At 51.0% G+C, this 19,016-nt stretch overlaps 2 protein-coding genes across 4 annotated transcripts in view; one reads left to right on the top strand and one right to left on the bottom strand.

Moving 5' to 3' along the window:
• The window catches only part of FANK1 (fibronectin type III and ankyrin repeat domains 1), a 50,266-nt gene extending 47,399 nt beyond the window's left edge, over positions 1-2,867 (bottom strand). Inside the window, exon 1 of the mRNA XM_045191619.2 lies at positions 2,787-2,867. Within this exon, the coding sequence (XP_045047554.2) occupies positions 2,787-2,799 (13 nt within the window). The 5' untranslated portion in view covers positions 2,800-2,867. The remainder of the gene's footprint in view (positions 1-2,786) is intronic.
• Positions 1-19,016, top strand: part of DHX32 (DEAH-box helicase 32 (putative)) — a 41,231-nt gene that overhangs the window by 1,614 nt on the left and 20,601 nt on the right. Inside the window, exons 1-4 of one of the 3 annotated variants that reach the window (XM_053923272.1) lie at positions 2,940-3,239; positions 7,531-7,670; positions 8,337-8,832; positions 17,555-17,748. In XM_053923272.1, coding sequence (XP_053779247.1) covers positions 8,548-8,832; positions 17,555-17,748 — 479 coding nt within the window. In that variant the 5' untranslated portion in view covers positions 2,940-3,239; positions 7,531-7,670; positions 8,337-8,547. Of the gene's footprint in view, positions 1-2,939; positions 3,240-7,530; positions 7,671-8,336; positions 8,833-17,554; positions 17,749-19,016 lie in introns of those variants that run through there. The other 2 variants (XM_053923273.1, XM_053923274.2) reach the window with 2 other exon arrangements.

Here is a 19,016-nt window from a genome sequence, read left to right on the forward strand (position 1 = left end):
GGAGCAGGTGTGTGTCAGGAAACTGCTGGAAACCAGGCCCTGACTTTTTATACAGCACAAGTGTCCGGGGCAGGCCGCACCGAGGTTGTCACAGCTGGGTTCTTATCTTGATGCTGCATTAGATAAATAGATGCATTTTTTTTTTTTGGCCAAGAATGTATTTGCTTAGCAGATTTGGTTGGCTAAAGGTCATGAGAGGGAGGGCTAAAGACCCCCAAAGCTGGCCCTTGGTTTTGTCACTGAGAAATGAGAGAACTTAAATATTTTCTGTTAAAAAGGGAGTCTGACGTACATTTGCCATTGCTATTTTGTGCATGGGTTTTCTTTCCGACAGCGTAGTTAATTGAGGAAGAAAGTAATTAAAGATGTGGATGTGTAAGCCAAGAGCCCGGCCACTCGGAACAGCTCAGGGCTCTTCAGTCCGCCCTTTCCCCAAGGACTCACTTCTTGGCTCATTGACTTATTATTCGGTAAAACGGTGGCAGCCCCTGCCGTCCTCTGCCTGTTTCCAGAGCGGGATCCAGCTGTGGGGTGTGAAGACTTTATGTTTATTGGATTTTAACGACTCAGTTAATAAAGGTCATTCCTAAAAGTAATAGAAAACTAAGTGTGTGGAAACAGAATGGAAAAGACTGACTTGGGGGTAATTTCTAGTAGTTCCTTGGATATATGTTTAATTCTTAAAAGCAGTAAAAAAAATCCTTCCTTTTAATCAACTTACTGACTCCACATTCAACCACACTTGTAAAGTGCTATTTAAAACCCATCAGTAAAAAAAGGTAGCATGTAAACATCAGGTTTAAAATGTTAGATAATATTGATGTAACAATATATTCTTAATGTGATATTGATAACAGTATAATTATAGTTATACACAATTGTAATACTTGGTAATATCATATCCATAGGGATCTCCAATATCTTTGAGACAATGAAATAATGAGTCTCAGGTAAAATCTGATTGGAAATAAATCTTGAAGTTAAAAGGGACCTTAAAAGTCATTTATTAATCTTGTCCTTTTACCTAATAACAGCGAATGATTTAGTAAATATTTATCCAAAACGGTGTTTATCAGACTGTGAAAGAATTCCCTAGGGTAAATGGTGATTGTTTGAATTATTTAAAATCAAATCGATAAAAGCACTCAAGAGTATGTAGAAAGGAATACATTTAGTTGTTCGCCAAGCATAGATTACTTAACAAATATTTTCCATCGCCAAACCCAAGGAAATAAGACGTAATTCATCTGCACGATCGGTTTCTGGCCTAGTTTCACAAAGCCTTCATGCTCTGGCTCCTGTTGGCTTCTTCGGCTTTCTCTCTCTCTTTTTTTTGCCCCCTTCCCTTCAGTCGTCTTAGCTACAGCCTTCCTAACCATCCTCCCCTGAGCCTCAAACCCACACTGCCCTTCCAGGTGTCGGGATCTCTGCCTGGAATTCCTCCTGCTCGTTCTTTGCTGGACCATTCTGCCTAATATTGTTTCCCACCAGAAACCTTCTGGCCACCTTTTCTCCCCTACTCTTGGGTCCTCAGTGGCGTCAGTAGTTCTTGGGGCAGCATCCGCTCAGTTTCCCGGGGATGGCCCAAAACAACACGGCCACATTCATCGTCCCCAACCCCTAGAACAGTGTCTGCAACGCATCAGACACTATGAATGAGTGCATGCTGAAGAGTTTCAAACTTATAGTTTACACGTCTAACAGTAACACAAACCTGAAGAAATAAAGTTGCTGTCTTTGAGATGTGTATTTCACTTCCATTCATTTCCTCTCTAAACAGAGAACATACACAGCCTGGCATCAGCCTGACACAAGGCAACAATTTTGGTATTGTTGTGTGTTAATTTTCTTTCATGGGTTCCATAAAATGTAGAATCCAGAGATTTATAAATGCAATGGCAGGAGACCATCAAATCAACTTAAGCAACTATAACTCACGACTTATAAGCTCTCTCCTCAGCAACTGAGTTTAAAAGACAGTTTTAAAATCTTGTTGAACACTAATGGCCTGAAAAAAAAAAAACCAAACACGCCAGCATTTCTCCTAGAGAATGGATTTGGTCTAAGTACTTCCATTTCTGAAATTGTGCCAAGAAAGACGGTTTTGATAATCCAACTGCATCCTTCTACAAACGTTTAAGATCTTTTAAGTCCCGATAGAAAACAGTGGTCGCATTTCAGGAACAAAAGGAACAAAACTAACTTGGAAAAGAAGGGCCGAGTGCTAGGGCGCTAGGGAAGTTTGAAAAAAAGTTAGGAGCTCCTGTTAGATCTGATCATTGCAGAATGCACAGCGTTTGCCAAAGAATGTGTGAAACACTAACAGGAAAAATATTTTTTTGCGTGTCCTACCTTGCAGAACCTTTAGCAATTAATCAAATAGGCTTGGACACAGCGCTTTTCTTTTCTTTTCTTTTTTCTCCTTTAAGTCAAAGAGTATGAGGGCAGAGGACGGGGTCTCTAATGGATGCAAGACCCAGCCTGGGTGCAGGTCCAACTGCTGACGTTTTAGAAGCAGGCTGACCATGTACAATGAATGAACCCGACTAACCAGAATAATGCCGACGATGACAGTAATAGGAACAGTAGGTGGATTGCTGGGGGTCACTCCAGGAGGAACGCCCTGGGGGCGCCGCATTCCCCGGCCACACTCCCCCGCTCAGGGTGGAGCCCCTTTTCTCTCCAAAAGAGTAAAGCGCGAGGGAGGAACCGTATTTTCAGGTCGAAAGCGTTAAAAGCCTGCGGGAAGCCCCCTGCCTCCCTGCCCGCCCGCCTGGCCCCCTTACTCTGGGGCTCCATGTCCGCAGCTCCCGGGCCCCACCGGCCGCACCCGCACCGCCCCTTCCAACGCCTGCGCTCCGCTGCCGGCGTCGCTCCGGTTGTCCTGACAACCGCGGGGCTGGAGGGGGCGGGGCCGGGGACGGCGAGAGGGAGGGACCAAAAGCCGCGAGGAACGCTGGCCGGCGCGAGGGCCCGCACGTCGCCGAGCCCGGGTGGCGGACGGGTCGCCGGCGGAAGCCTGCCCCTGAGTTGTGGTCTGGGGGTCGCGCCCTCCCTGGCGGCCCTCGTGTCCCCGGCGCGGCCTGCGTCCCGGCCTTGGGCGCGGGCACCCGCGGCCCCCCCCCGCGTCGCTGTACCGAGGCGTCCGTCGGGCGGTGCGCCTGCGAGCTCGGCCTGCCCGGCGGGGAAGAGCGGCGGGGCCTGGGCCTCCGGCCCCGGACTCGGAACCGCCGCTGCAGGTAAAAGCCAGGCCCCGGGGCACCTGTTGCGGCCACGGGGCTCAGCGCGCCCTCCGCCGCCTCGGGGCCTCTGCCCGCCCGGGACCCCAGACCACTCGGCCCAGACTCCGAGACGCCGCTGCCCCGGTGCCCGCGTCCCGGCGGGAGGGGCTAGGCTTGCACACCCGCCCCGCCGGCAGGGGGATCCCTCGGCAGCCGGGCGGCCGCCCAGCCGCGGGAAGGGACCCTCGTGGCCCCGGGGTCAGTCGGAGCCCCCCCTGCCGCCCGCCCTGGGGCAGATGCGTCTCGGGGACCCCGAGCCTGGGAGAATGCCCTGGCCCCGCGGGGCTCTGTCATCCCAAGTGTCACATTTCAGGCAGTGGGCCGGCTCGCGGCTTTCTGGTTAGGTTAGTTTTTTTGTATCCGTTTTGTGTCAGTCCTCCCGCTGTTCGGTGGAGAATCAGAAGCAGCCCACAGGGTTTGTACCCAAATTCCGCAGGGCTGTTAAATGTAGCATTATCCCACACCAGGGTCTTTCGTGAGGCTGGTTTGTAAAACACGGGTGCAGGCTGCGTCTGGAGGAAGCTGTGAGATTGTAAAAACATGGAAACAATCCGGCGAGTGTCCCAGGCGAAGAAAAAACGAACCGCAAGAAGAACGGGAAGGAGGGGAAGTGCTGGGCGGGGCGGGGGCACCTGATTGACTCACGGGTCCGTCTGGAGACTGTGGCCCTTGGTCGGTTCGTGCCGGTGCTCTAGATGCCCTTACGGGAAATGGGAAGAAGAGCCCTCTCCGGGTCCTGTAAGCGATAGCTCATCCTTTGCCAGCAGAGAGATTCCCGCTCCATAGATGACAAGGACACCGAGGCGAATTACCTTCCTCTTAGGAATAGAATCATTAAGAGGTTAACTGAGCCAGAGAAGCATATATTCTATGACGGAAACGGACATTTATTATGTTCCACTAAGTTAGGCTTTCCCCTCTCAGACTGTAGGGGGACTTTTCCAGATTAATTGTCCAAGCAAGACGCTTTATGTGTGGGTATTGACAAGCAGTGTGACAGATAACAGAACCCATAACTCATCAGCTAAAACATGAGAGTAATAAATTGAGGTTGGAAAGTGAACCCTTTGTGGTACCTTACCCAGCTGTTCCTGAAATGCAAAGACAGGGTGATGCATTTTTACATGGAATATTTTTAGATCAGCAGTAGTTCTGTGACACACATTTTCAAATTGTTAGCAAAATCATCGATTGGTCTTTTCATCCGAAAGACCAACAGTGGTGCTTATGAGTAATATTATAATCAAAAGTGACAAGACAGTGATAACAGCCTGGCATTTATTAACATTCAAAAAAAGAGGTAGGGTTACATTTCCCCAAACAATAAAGGATTAGGCAAATACCCATTTGAAAAAGAAGGCAAAGAGGAAGAAAGAAAGAAAAAAAAAACATTGCAGATCTCGGAGCTAAAGTAGCAAGGGCTGAAAAACTTGGTAGTTGCAGATTTGAAGGTTGGGAAAATGGAGCTGTTGGTTCGTGCAGTACTTCACAGTGGTGCGGAAGGATGATTCATCGGTAGCTGTGACGTTGATCCTGCATGGCAACAGGTTAGGTGGCAGGGCACCCTGGCAACTTTGGAAAGCAGCATGTGACTTCAGGGGATAGTGTCCTTGGGGGAGAGATGAGTGGTGGGAGAGGGAAATGGGGGCGAATGTCTGCAGCAGGGACTGTGCTCAGTTGTCTTTCTCCCTGCAGTGCCTGCCCCCTGAAGTGTCTGCTGAGTGCATGAGAAGGGCTTTAGAGAAATTGCTTCAGATAAGGGGATATCCTTTGCTATTGGAGGAAACACTGGGAAGTCGGAAAGTGGGTCAGATAATCGCTGAAGGCCTAGGGGCTGAGATGCCCGGTGAAGGTGTTGGTTTTCCCTTTGGGGGGCTTTCTGCCATTGTGTTTTGTTTTCCTCTGCCACATTCAAGATGCTATTGGTGATCAAATGAAAAACATCAGTCTAGAGATTTTGTTGTTGTTTTGAGTTCCTAAGCTCATCACTGGATAGAATAGTAACCTTATTGTTTTACTTCGCTGATGGTGAACTAAAAGTAGCAAACTCAAGCACTAGGCCAGGGAGTAATAACAAGGTAGCAATGGAGAGACAGATGTAGCCTTTCTTCTTATTTAAATCCCTTGGCCATCTCAGAATTCAAAGTAAAAATAACTCTAGCAGGAAGTTAACATTGTTTAATGCAAGCAGGGTAATTTATTTAAAAAGCAAATGAATGCATTTTTTTTCCACTTCCTAGGAGGAAGTTTTTATTTTTGTTGTTGATTTTTTATTTTCTGTTTTACCAGAGTGAGGGTACTTTTTTTTCTTTCTTGGTTACTTTCTGAAACTCACAAGTTCAGTCAAATGTTGAAAGCCATTAGATTTTCACTTTTGCTTTGTTTTCTTTTTGTTCTCCAGACCTGTCATGGTTTGTACTCGGATTGTCGGATTCAAGAAATGCCCATTGCTCAGCCCTGTTACTCCTATGTAGTATGCTCCCGCCACCCTTTCCAGAAAGTTTCCTGGGGTTAGGCTAATGCCCACTGAAGGCACTTCTCTCTCCTACAAGGGCTCAGTTTGGCACTTAGCCATACACTCTGCTTTCTTGTAGTTTTCTCTGTATGGGTCTTGTGCCTCTGCTTAAGCATTTTAGGAGCTAAGTCCATGATTTAGGCTTCCTCTGTATTCCATTTATCTCTCTCATAGTGGGATTTCAGTGTGCACCTGATGGTTTAAGTAGGAAATTGATAGATCGAGGACAAGCCTTTGATCAGGGATGACTTAATTAATTTCTAGCCATGCCACCGTGGGACAGTCAGGAGCTACTACTTCCTTGTTGATAACTGGCAATAATAAAACCTGCAGCGGTTTCTAACAGCCAGGGTGTGAGAATCAGCATAAATGTGATGGTGTGATGTGAATGAACACAGGTTGCATAATGTAAAGACCTTCTCAAAGGTGGAGGGTTGGTAATGATTCGGGCATATGGCAGACCTTTACTGAGCATCCTCCGTGTGCTGGGTAACCCCCGGGTTCTGGGTTGCTGGTCAAGGGAACAGAGAAGGGGCTGTGTGGAAGGGCAGGAGGGCTCGGGGGGCAGGGAGCAGCTCAGGCCCAGGTGCTGTGGGGCAGAGGGGATGTGGGCTGCAGCTGTTACTTGCCCTCCCTATTGGCTCAGCTACATAAGTAGACTGTGAATAAGCCAAATTAATATTTGAGCACACTTTATGAACTCCGTTTTTACTCAAATGTTAGTTTTTAGAATATTATTCAGTAAAGAAAAATCATCAAAGTAATGTTGAAAAGCACTGAGTGTGGCCAAGTCATTTGAACTTCTAATAAAACACTTGATTCATAGCCTTACGTGTAGGGCATAGCATGCTGTTGTGTGGCCGAGAGCGGGAAGTCTTTCTGTACATAAGTCTGAGAAGTGTAAATCACCCTAGAATCTAGGGTTCTTAAAAAACTAGTTGATTGTTCAAGCTGCATTTGGTATGAACCAATGAGTTAAAAGTGAATTTTTTATTTCAGAGTTTTTTAAAAAGCCAATTAATATTTGATTTGTTTACTTAAAAGTGAAACAATGTCAACTTGTTAGAAGTCTAGAAAAAGTTTTTAAAATAAATTTTTATCTTATCTGTTCAAAGGTTTTAAGTAGGCACTAGAAACCAAATAAAAGTGCTTTTGGGAACTCTGGGCCAATTAAAACAAAGGCAAACAAAAAGGTAACCTTCTAAAAGTTAAAAGTTCCAGTAACGATAAGTCCATTGTTTCACTTAAAGTACAACTGAAGTATAACGGGCTTGGGAGATAAAGTTCCATATTAAATATTTCACTAACTCCGTGTAGCTGATTACAACCATGTTTTTCAAAGTTCGTAGATATACTTCTTTCTATGAAAGAGCTACTGTTCTGTGGTATTTCTGCCATACCACCCTGGGTGGGTTTTTGAACATTGTGTCCTGCTCTTGGCCCTGCCTTCAGAGCGAGCTTCTGTGTGTGGAGGTTCTGGTTTATTCACTGGGGCCCTGAGAGGCTCTCTGCGCGGGTCTCCTGGGGGGCTGACTGTCCCCCTGGAGCCTGGCTGGGCCAGTGCAGCACCTGGTATTGTGATTAGGAGCTGGCCCTTTGAGCCACTGACACAAACGACCTGAAGCCTTAGTTACGGTAAGAGGGATGCTGAAACAAGAGCAATTTGAATGACAAAATATCATGAACTATATTTTAGGGGTTTTTTTGTTTCCACTGAAGTTTTTCTCTTTTTAGTTTCACCTGGTTAATGTGAGAGGGGCTTATTCCCGGCAATGTGACTGGATGTTAAAACCCGCTGGTTATCAGAAGAGGGAGAAGGCCCCTTCCCTGGCACAGAGGGGACAAGGCACTGCTGTCAGCTCTGCCGTTTTCAGGTAATTTCTCTCCTTCGTTTAAGTTAATTGTGTCTTTTGCTGCCTCTTGAATCTGACAGGCTGGGCACCAAACCCTGGGATCCCCAAAAAACATGCCTGCAATTTCTGGCTTGCTTAAACCACCAAAAGACCTTAGTAAAAGCTAGTTGTAGCCTCAGACGGAAGAAAGTAATGATTCACTTCCCTCACTTGTCTTTGTAAACTGGCACAAGCAAATGTAAGATGAAATTTTTTAAAAACATTCTCCTTTAAACTCGCAGATTTCTTAATTTTTAAGAAAAGACAATAGACTTCCTGGTAGTCGGTGTTAAGGGAGCTCTCAGCAGGCCCTGTAACGCTCCCCTTGAGGAGGGCCAGTGTCTCTCTTGTGGTGGGATCAGTGACCACGTAGTCCCACGGTCCCTGCTGCTTTCTGTTCGCTGTGGGTCGGGGCTCCGGCCGCACCAGGGTCATGCAGAGGTCGCGGCCCTGTGGATGCCTGTCCACACAGCCCAGGAAAACGTGGCAGCTGACGGCTCGACGTTTTTCCCGGTCTTCAAGCAGGTGGTGACAGCAGCCGGCAGCCAGCCAGCAGGGAACCAGGGCTGTGGTCTCGGGTGGTGGTGCCCCTTCTTGCGAGCGCTGCGTGCCCCCCCCCCGATTTCCCGTCCGTGTGCTTGTTTTCAGCGTGGTCTCGACGGCCTTTCACAGCGAGCTGCCCGTGGACCTGCGGACGGCAGATCCGGCTGGGGGACCTCGGGGGCCACCCAAGCCTTGCACCGCCGTCCTGGGGGTCGGCCGCTGAGCTGGCATCGGTGACTGCCGTGCCGGGGCAGAGGACGACTGTCGGGGACGCGGGGCTGTGCCATGCCCACTGCCTGAGCTCCCTACAGACGAGATGGAGGAGGAAGAGCTGCCCTTGCCAGACTCGCCCTCTGAGAGACGCTCTTGTCCCGGGTCCCTTGACTCCAGCGATGACGGGGACGCGGAGGGGCTTTTGGCCTGTGAGGATTTGGAGCTGAACCCTTTCGATGGGTTGCCGTACTCATCGCGTTACTACAAACTTCTGAAGGAAAGAGAAGCTCTTCCCATATGGACAGAAAAGTACTCCTTCATGGGGAATCTGCTTCAAAATCAAGTTGTGATTGTTTCCGGGGGCGCGAGGTGTGGCAAGAGCTCGCAGGTGAGTGGCCCCACGGAAACCACATGCTTTTTGTGGTGGACTTTTGTTACCTAAGTAATTCCAGTGCCAGCATAGCGTTCTGTTTTAGGAGTGATACTATCTAAATCAAAGAGCAAAACCAGATAGATTCGGTTACCTAGTTTTATGTATGCAAGCCAGCCGAATAACAGTTAATACTTGCGGAGATGTGAATCGTGTAGTGTACCACTGAACCTTCTCTAGGGCGGCAGCAGCAGCCCCATTTCAGTCTTCTCATCGTGCCTACGATATTCTAAAGGATGTGGTCCGTGCTTTTTGCCCACAACAGCTTCGAGGATTTAACTGCCAGGTTTACGTGCCCGGCGTCTGATACTCAGGATGTTTGGATATGCTTGTTGGTTAAGCTAAAAACACTACAGACAATCAAAAGCACAAGGGATTCTTACTTCCCTGACTATGAGAAATAACCGCGTGGCCAAACACGATCCCAGCCCCGAGCCACACGTTCCGGGGTCTCACAAGGAGGAAAGAACTGGGGCAGATAGTTCATGAATGTTGGTTGTCTGGTTTGTTGTTGTTGCACTTGAGCTTAAGGTTTTGATTCTAGTGAAATACATGTTTTACTCCTAAGTTGTAAAGCAAGCAGTATTTTTATTGTGAAATTTACCTCTCAGTTCTGGTGATGTAAGAATTAGAACGGACCACAGAGGTAATGTGACGGAAACCCTTCTCTTTGCAGAGCGCAAGGCTGTGGCCCGGGGGATTTGCTCGTTTGTCTAATTAACACGAATAACCTTTGAGCCGGAATCGGCATACTTCTCACTGTGCGTTGCTGCTCCCAAGCCGTTTACTCCTTCTGAGGCTTACTTGTCTTAAACGTAACTTGAAGAGAGGAGGAATGGACAACAGCTGGTTTTTTTCTTTAATCTTATTTATAGTTGCCAACACCAGCGGTTTAGTATGATTTGTTATTTGGCATGTTGGGTTATTGTGAAAACGAATTATTTTGGTTTGTCGTAAGCATCCAGTAGTGAAAACTGAATGAGTATATATTTGCCTGGTTTCAGTGGACAAATGCTAAGTTTGAAATCATTAAAATTTTTATTTTACAATAATTTTCCACCTACAAAAGTGCCCTGGCTGGTGTGGCTCAGTTGCTTGGAGCGTTGTCCCGTAAACCAGCAGGTTGCAGGTTCATTTCCTGATCAGGGCGCACGCCTGGGCTGCAGGCACAGTCCCTAGCTGGGTGCTTACAAGAGGCAGCCGATCGATGTTTCTCTCTCACATCAGTGTTTCTTCCTCGTTCCCCACTCTAAAATCAATGAGCACGTCCTCTTGGGTGAGGATAAAAAAGAGTTGCAAAAGTAGTACAAAGATTTTTCCATGTATCGTTCACCCAGATATCCCAGATGTTAACATTTTATCACAGCTGCTTCATCATTCCCTCCATACACGTGCCAACACGTGCACACACACCAACACACATGCCCACACACATGTCTGCGTGTGAACATGTGCAAACACACGTGCACGTGCACACACATGCACACACATTTTTATTCTGAATCTTTTAAAAGTTGAGGATTCGATGCCCTTTGCCGCCAAATGCTTCATCAAGTATTTACTGAAACCTGTACAACAGGTTTCTTGTTACATCAAGAGCCACGATGTAACCATTATCAGGAAGGTGATACTGGCGTCTCATTATCACTAATTTATAGACATTCACATTCCCTCAGTTTTCCCACTAGTGGCCCTTGTAATAAAGATAATATTTTTCTAGTTCAGGATCCAGTCCACAGTTACATGCTTTGAATGGTCATTTCTCTTTAATCGCCTTTTGTCTGAAACAGTCTTTCCTGGTGCTGCACGACCTTGACATTTGTGAAGAGCACAGTTAGGTCGGTGTTTGGTACAGCATCCCTCCACGTGAGTCTGCGGGGCGTGTCCTGAGGTGTGCCCTTCCAGCTGTGCGTGGTAGGCAGGAAGGGCACAGCGGCCTTGGTGGCCTCCTGGGCATCACACCAGGAGGCACAGGCTTTGGCCCTCGACCGGCGATGTTAGATTCGTTGACTGGTAGGGCTGCGACTCCCTTGTTCTTTGCTATGCGGTCCCTGTCCCCACTCTGCCCACCCCCCACCCCCCGCCCCCCATTATTTAAAAGGCCCGGGGAGATGCCTGGAGACTCTGAAGGGTTTCTTGTCACCCTTGCCCCCCTGGGCTTGGCACCCTTGAATGCCTCGTAGCTCCGACGTCACTGCACTGGTGGCAGCCGAGTGCTGAGGAGTCCGTTCTGACACTCCTCCTCCATTTGCCATGGGGGACGCTCCTGTAAGCCGTTCCTCTTCTGCGTCGGCTGCTCACGCGTGGAGGTCGGGGTGGGCTCGTAAGTCCCTGTTTGGTACGGAACCCATTCGTTCTGTTGCTCAGACTGCCCCGGTGTGGCCAGTGGGAACTGCTTCGGGATGACCTCTGGGTCTTTTTGAGACGTCCCATCATCCTTTGGACATTTCTTTGCTTTCTGGCCCAGTAACGTGTCACAGGCTCATCCAGCAGTTTCCTGCTTCCAGTCTTGGAAACAGCCATTCTGATCGAGGAGCCCGACCCCTTTGGGTGGAGCGGTGTGTTTCATAACCAAGGCCTGGGAACTGAGCACGCCATTGCCAGTGGTCATCGGCGCTCCCCAGCCCTCTCGGTGGACAGAGCGGGGAAGGGAATGTATGTGCTCACTTCTCTGCCTGCCTGTGTCCCTGTCTCCCGTCTCCCAACCTGTCTCTGTCTCTCTCTCCTTCGCTATATGTGTTTCTTTCTCTCTCTTTTCTTTTCTCATTGTGTTCTTTCCAAACCATTTATCCCCCTCTACACTCTCTTCCACCTCACCCCCCAGTCTGTATACTTCCGTGTTGTCTGTTTCTGTCATCTGGGTGCGCCTTTCATGCCGTGAGGTCACGCTGACGCCTGACCCCGCTCAGCACCACAGGGCTTTCTCGGGGGGGCCCCCACCCCCACCCCCGCCGTCTGCGACTTCCTTCTCTTCCTGTGAGAGACCCGGCCCTCGTTTCTCACAGTAGCTCCTTCAGTCTGAGAATATCCATGATGTAGTTTCAGAATCGCTCACCGACACGACTGTAAAGGTTTTTTAAACAATATACTCCTTGAGTTTTCCTTCAGAATTTGTGATCTTTAAGGGCAACAATTACATACAGGGGTAGGCAAAAGTAGGTTGACAGCTGTCTGTGTGGAAAACAACACAATAATTAATAGACGATAACACAGGACTAAACTGTGTTCTGTGCGCTCACGACTGCCCCCCACGTCTGCCCGCCCCGCGTGTCACGAACCGCGTTAATACCAGCAATGGCTTCTCCTGTCGTCTTCGGCTTCCCAGTGATTGCAGGGGGTTAGGCTGTGTCCTGAGAAGCGGGTAGGCAGTGGGCATCTTCAGGGTGGGAGAAATCAGAACAGCCCCGAAGGCGCGAGACGGCGGGCCTGCTCTCACCTGATGTAAGAGGTGGGAGCGCCAACCGTCCTCTTAGTTCTGGAAGCAACTTGGTTACTGTAAGGAGAGCTTCCAAGACTGCTTTCTTGCTCCTCAGAGTTTGAACCTTTCCAAGAAAAGCCTGTCTTCACCCCCGAGCCTCCCAAAGAGGCCAGCGTCTCTGCGGGACCCTATAAACCCCATCTCTCTGGGGCACGTGGAATGAGGCTGCTTCGTGCCAGCCGGGGCGAAGAGGACGGCTCTCCATACTCAGAGCGCCTTTTCCTGTGCTCGCTGTGGGGCAGGTGTCTGAAAAAGCCTGACGGAGGGTCACATGCTTTTAGAGTTGGCTACTTTGCTCACTCCTCCTCGCCAGCTTTTGTCCTGAAATTTCCCCCGAACTGGACTGGCTGGTGAGGTGGACAGGCATGGTGTACCTGAGATCTAACCTAAAGAAGGAAGCTGAATGGAACACCTCCACCTGATTCCCTGGGCCCGCCTGCCCCCCGGTTTCCTGCTGGCAGACTGTACCTGCGTTCACCCAAAGCCAGGCTCTGCGGGCTCTGTGACACCCCAGACGTGTGACATTGAGCTCAGAGCGGCCCGCTCCTCAGTGCTGTGCTCTTAGCAGTTCACGGTGGGGGCCGCGGGGGCACTGGTGGGCGCGAAGGTCCCTCTCAGGTTTTGGACTCCGGGACTCAGGCACTGAAATGAGTGAGCAAGCGGGACATGGCACTGGCCATAGGCTCGCTGTCCGGAGCAGCAGTCGGGTGTCCTGGACAGACTTGTGACAAACAGGAGGGCTCAGCGCCTTTGGGACTCGGCTGTGCAGAACAGCAGCAGCCTGTGTCTCGGTGGCCCATCCCGAAATCCACTAGGTGAGGTGGACTCCTGGCGGCGGATGGGAGTGTCCCTCGTGTGGGTATCCTCTCCCACGGTGGCAGCGCTGAGACCCTCATGCTGCCGCCTCCCTCCAGGCTCTGTCCTGGACCAGGCCCTCCCAGCATCGAGTCGCCCGGAGTTGGCCGTGGAGCAGCTCTGCTTTGCTGTCCAAGCGTGTACAGCTCGTAGAACTCTAGTCACCGAGGCCGATAAGGCCTTGGTGTAGATTAGGTGCTGGTCACCCAGAGCACTCCTCCAGGCCCTGCTGCTCGCCTTTCTGCCAGGGGGCCGGAACCAGGCTGCTCGCGGCAGTGGCCCCCTCCGGGCCCACCCGGCTGCGGGCGAGGTGGCCCCACGGCCCAGGCCTGACACTCTGTGGCCTGCCATCCAGAGAGCGGCATGGAGAACAGGGCCTGGGAGACGGCGAGAAAGCTGTTAGGTGAGTTCGGAAGGAGGTTTCCGGAGTCGTGATTCCTAGTACGGAGAGTCTCTAGACCAAATACACAGACACGGGGTGCGGCACAGATGATGTTATAAAAGCTTTTGTTATAAAAGCTTCTGTTACAACATCACGAGCATGTAGTTCTGTAACATAACATCACACTCAAGCACACCACAGGGCATTTTAGGTGAAATGTTCAAATTAAAACTATAAATTACTACACCCACATTATTACCCCACCAACCACACTCAGGCAGGCCTTACTTCTGCGGGGCCCTGAATCTTTGGGTGTCTGTCGCCAAAACCCCCAGATAGAGCGCTTCGTAAGCAGGTTTATTTTTGCATGTGGTAAAACAGCAGTTTCCCTTTTCCCCACCCAATAGTACGGCTTTTGCTAAGTACTAAGTGTGTTTACGCCACAGCCGAAGCGGCCCGGAACTCAGTGTCTCTCTCTGGTCCCTAGAGAGGTGCGGGTACTGAAGCCTTCCTATCCTCACGGTGCCAACTCAGAGCATTCCCCTCATGCTGGGGCCAGACGGGGTTGGGGGGCTCCTCCAGAGAGGAGCTATAGAGGGAAAGGAGAGCCCTAGCAGGCACGTACTTCATTGGGGAGGAGCGTAAGGTGCCCTGGGGACACAGAAGCAGCTGCTCCCAGAGCGGACTCAGAATCGGGGCACAGAATGGCACAGACGTCGTTATAAGTGCAGGGAGCACAGGGGCTCCTGGTGACACTGTCCCATCTTGTCCCTGGAAACGAGGAAATGCTCACGCTTCCAGCCTTTGCTGAATCTCACTGTTTCTCAGCCAGCACTTTGAGTGGCCCGGACAGCAAACTGCAGCGGACCTCGGGTTGCGCAGAGTGGTTGACATTTGCCAGTGCCACGGACGGCAGTGGCGAGGGCCGGCGACTCCGTGCTGCTCTTCGGGGTGCACTTGCACTTGCACTTGCACTGCTCGGCGAGTGTCCTCGTGCAGCTGGACTGATGGGTGGTGCGTCGGGTGTGGCCGAGCCCCGTTTCTTGGCAGTTGGCTGGGACTTGTGCTCAACTTTGGGTTTACCTGGCCATCGACAGTTCAGCAGACACCCTGCTTTAACAACGTGTGTGGTTCGGGCTGCCTCCAGTTATCTTGACTGACATCTAGAAGGGCCGCTCCACTCGGAGTTAGTTCCTTTGCCTCAGACAGACTGACTGACGGACGGACGTGAGGTCCTGTGCTCTCCCGGGGAGGAGGCTAAAGGGAAGTGAAGACTGTCGGGCTGGCGTGGGCGCCGTACAGCCAGGCCCCTAGCATGGGTGCACCGTCACAGACACACCGCGACAGTCTCATCTGGCAAAACCTGTTTAGGGGAGCGGACAGGGATACCTGAGATGCAGCCGGAGAACAGTCAGAAGCTTGGGGACGTGGCCCATACCCGCTGGACTCAGTGTGGAGCTGGGCTGTTGGAACGCAGCCGCCCTGGGCGTTAGAGTGACAGCCAGCCTGAGCACACGTGAGCCTGCTAGTGACACCGGACTGTCTGCTTCGGCAACAGCCCTGGCTACGCCAAATAGAGGCCGCGGTCCTTGCACTGCCCCCGGCACGCCGTTGGGTTAGAAAGAGTAATCACAGTCCCATGGCTTCCGTGACCGCCTTTGTAGACAATGCCTGGAAGCCCCGCAGCCTGCTGGTGGTGACCCTCGGTGAGACCTGCAGGCTTGGGTTGGCCCTGGCTGGGAGGGTTTCTCTCTGGCTCCTGAGGCTCCTCCCTGTGAGGTGAGGGTGGGGCCCCCCTGCCTTCCTCCCCAGGGCCGCCTCTGCCTGCCTTGAGCTCCAGCCCCTCCCTTCAGCCCCTGGCCAGCTTCTCAGTTGCTCTCAGGATAGCTACACCTGGATGTTCTCCGGTCAAGATCAGGATGACCTTAACAATTACTGCTTTCCATTTTCTTGTTATTACTGACATCAGTACCTTTGTATCTGAAGTTGGAAATCTTGGCATAATGAGCCTGCTGGGGAGTGCTGCTCATTCTTCCTTTGCAGTCAGGGTTGCTTGGGTTTGCTGCTTCTCTCCCTGCTAAGTCCCGAGCCCAAGCCTGTCTCTCCCTTCTTTTCGACTACTTTGATGTCCTCACCCGTCCGGACACGTGCTCCTGTGCGCCATGTTCTCTGTGAGGCACTGGAGACAGGTGGGAGCCACACATGGGCAGCTCAAGCATCCTCCAGCCTAGTGTAGAGACGAAGATTCAAACAAACGGCTTTAATGCAGTTTTTCACACGGATGATGTTTGAGATCTTGGCTAGGGACCCTCCGTGGTGGACATTTACGAGAGGGGATCCAGTTAAAAAGTAGGGATTTGGCAGGAGTAAGAAATGACTTGCTAGGGAGTGAGGAAGATGGAAAATTGCAGGAAATTCCCAGGTAGGCAGTCTGGTGATTGTGCAGTGAGTCAAGGCAGAGCGCGCAGCATCGCAGAACCTAAAACTATTTGTGGAAAGTGTAAGTCAGTGTACTCATCCAACAAACACGCACTGAGTGCTGGGATTATTTGGTGACTCAGACAGAGGGGCCTCTGTTCTCCCGCAGCACCTGGTCCAGCGGGTGGGTGGGGAGCACCCAGGACAGCCCAGCAAGTGCAGGAAGTGTAGTCCCTGGGGGACCTCCTGTCCGGGGGGTCACAGCAGGCCTGGGAGGAAGTGGCCCAGGAGCTCAGACTGGAAGGGCAATGCCCCTTCGCTCAACCCCTTTTACAGGGAAGGAAACAAGCTTCCAGCAGTTGTGACTCCCAGGGGACAGACTGGTGGCAAGCCGGGCCTAGAACTCCTGCCTGGGGCCCGGGGGGCGCCTTGCTGTTTCCTGTGTCGGGCCTTGATTAGGTCCCAGGTGTCCTGAGCACAGGATCTTAAATGTCCACCTTTCAGAGAACAAGTGGGCACTGGGCACCTGTTACTGAGTAGTTTCAACCTGTTGACAAGGCTGACACCTTTCTGCAAGTGTTGGAACTACATCCGCACGTTTCCTCGGGGAATGGGCAATCCAGAGGTTGTTCATTTTGCAGTTGCTTACGACTTCTGCTAAGTTACGTTTATTGTCCAAATTACTGTGGGGATTATAATCTAAGAATTCCATGATGGGCCTAGAAGATAGCAAATATCAAGATAACTAAATATGAAAACTTAAATGCTTTAAGTCTATTAAAACCCCCACTTGGAAATACATGTAACAAAGCAGAAGTTACTGACAGTGCGTTAGGGTTGTAGCGTGCAAGCGAGCTCAGCAATTCTTGCATGAATGAACTTGAGAAAACCAACTGATCCGTAATACATTTTCAGTCAAAGGACTTTTAAGATGAGTGGCCTCAGAGCAGCCTTGACGCCGGCTCTGTGCAGACCTGGACCTGTTGGTTGTTGGCCCGTCCCCTTGGTCCCCTTGGTCCCGACGGGGCGGGGCCAGTGTGTTTGCGTTTAACAACAGTGGCGGGTTCAGTAGGCTTATCTGGTGGTTTTATTGGAACGTTTAGATTTAAATGTAAATGCTTTAATTTTGAGCCACTATTTTTCATCTGAATGCTATTTAATGTTTACATTGCTTGAAACACAGTAGTTGATATGAGAAGCCATATTTTTTATGGGGCTTTCTTATAACCCAAAAGAAAATAATTTGTAAATAGATTAGTCTTTTCGGAAACAGCTGAAGTTAAAAATATTTTTGTTTTGTTTTTTGTGTTTATCTTCCTTTCTTTCATCTGGGAGTCAAGCTTTGAAGTCCCCGCTGACTCCTTTTTATTCTTTTCTTTATTTACTAGTAATAACTCTGTGCGTAAACACGGGTAGTTCCGAGCTTCACTCACTAAGATGTAAGGAGCCCGCTGCGACTCCCCGGGCAGGGGAGACCCAATAGAAGACCATCCCAGTTTGCTGCCTCCCTGGCTAGAGCTGACCGTGTTTCCTGTTCCCTGTCCAAGGTTCCTCAGTGGTGTGCCGAGTACTGCCTCTCCGTCCACTACCAGCACGGGGGCGTGGTGTGCACCCAGGTGCACCAGCAGGCCGCGGTCCAGCTGGCCCTGCGCGTGGCGGACGAAATGGACGTGAACATCGGTCACGAAGTTGGCTACGTGGTGCCTTTCGAGAACTGCTGTGCCAGTGAGACAGTCCTGAGGTGGGTCTGGGGGTCTCCTCGGCAGTGCCCAACGACTGGCTCTTGGCATGGGTTTTACAATCCCCAACCTTCTGTGTGGAGAGCACCTATAATGTGTGGTAATGACTGGCCTCTGTCACCAGCCCGACACGCACCTTTGTTCCCAGACCGGCCTCCTCAGGGACCCGTCTGCACTTCTCCCAGGACTCCCCAGGGTGCTCAGGGGAAGCTATGACTCGTTAGGTCGGCCCCCAAAGACCTTCAGGCTTGTGCTCCCCCAGCCCTCACACAGGAGGGTCCACAGGGTTGTCTGCGTGCCACCTAGTGCACATGGGCCTCTGTGCACACACCATTCCCTCTGCTGGCCAGGCCTGCGCCTCTCCCAGGCTTGGCTAATTCCTTCTCGCCCACGTGAGGGCTGCCTGCTCCAGGCAGGCTTCCCCTATGGCATAAGCCCTCATCACGGTACTTCAGAGCCACGTCTTCACACTGTGCCTCTTCGGAGTCGCACAGGTTCCAGTAAGCCTTCTCAGCAGGCGCCACATGGGGTGGGGGTGGGGAGCAGGGACCGCCTTCTCTTAGCACTTTCTTGTTCTGGCTTCGTCGTGAGGTTTCCTTTGCACAAGGGGCTTTAAGAGCTTGACACACAGAAGAAACAAGATAAGGAAAAGAGCCCTGGCTGGTGTGGCTCAGTGGATGGAGTGCCGCAGGCCTGTGAACCAAAGGGTCGCTGGTTCAATTCCCAACTGGGCACATGCCTGGGTTGTGGGACAGGTCCCCAGTAGGGGGCACGTGAAAGGCAACCACACATTGACCTTTCTCTCTCTTTCTCCGCCCCTTCTCCCTCTCTAAAAACATATAAATAAATAAAATCTTTAAAAGGAATGGGGGAATCACTGAGCCAGTATTTCCCAAGCTGCTTTATATCAGCCCACAAAGAGAGTGGGGGTGTCTTAGAGCACCTCGAGGGCACAGTCATAGCTGCGTGGGGGCAAAGGTGGCCACGCCAGGACTCTGCTGCCCCGGCACCGCGCGACCACTCCCAGGGCTAAGCAGACAGGGTGTCGGGAGCAGTGTGTCTGCATCTGAGTGACACCGCAGCATGTCACGGCTCCCCGCTGAGGAAGCTCCACTCCAGTGTGACGACGGGGGGCAGAGTAAGTGTAGCATGGCGCAGGTGAGCAGGACAGTGGGCAGCGCAGCACGGCAGTGTAGCGTAGCAGAGCGTGGCGGTGTGCTCCAGCAGAGCGTGGCGGTGTGCTCCAGCAGAGCAGAGCAGTATACTATAG

This window comes from Desmodus rotundus, chromosome 4 (assembly GCF_022682495.2).
Source record: "Desmodus rotundus isolate HL8 chromosome 4, HLdesRot8A.1, whole genome shotgun sequence".
Taxonomy (NCBI): Eukaryota; Metazoa; Chordata; class Mammalia; order Chiroptera; family Phyllostomidae; genus Desmodus; species Desmodus rotundus.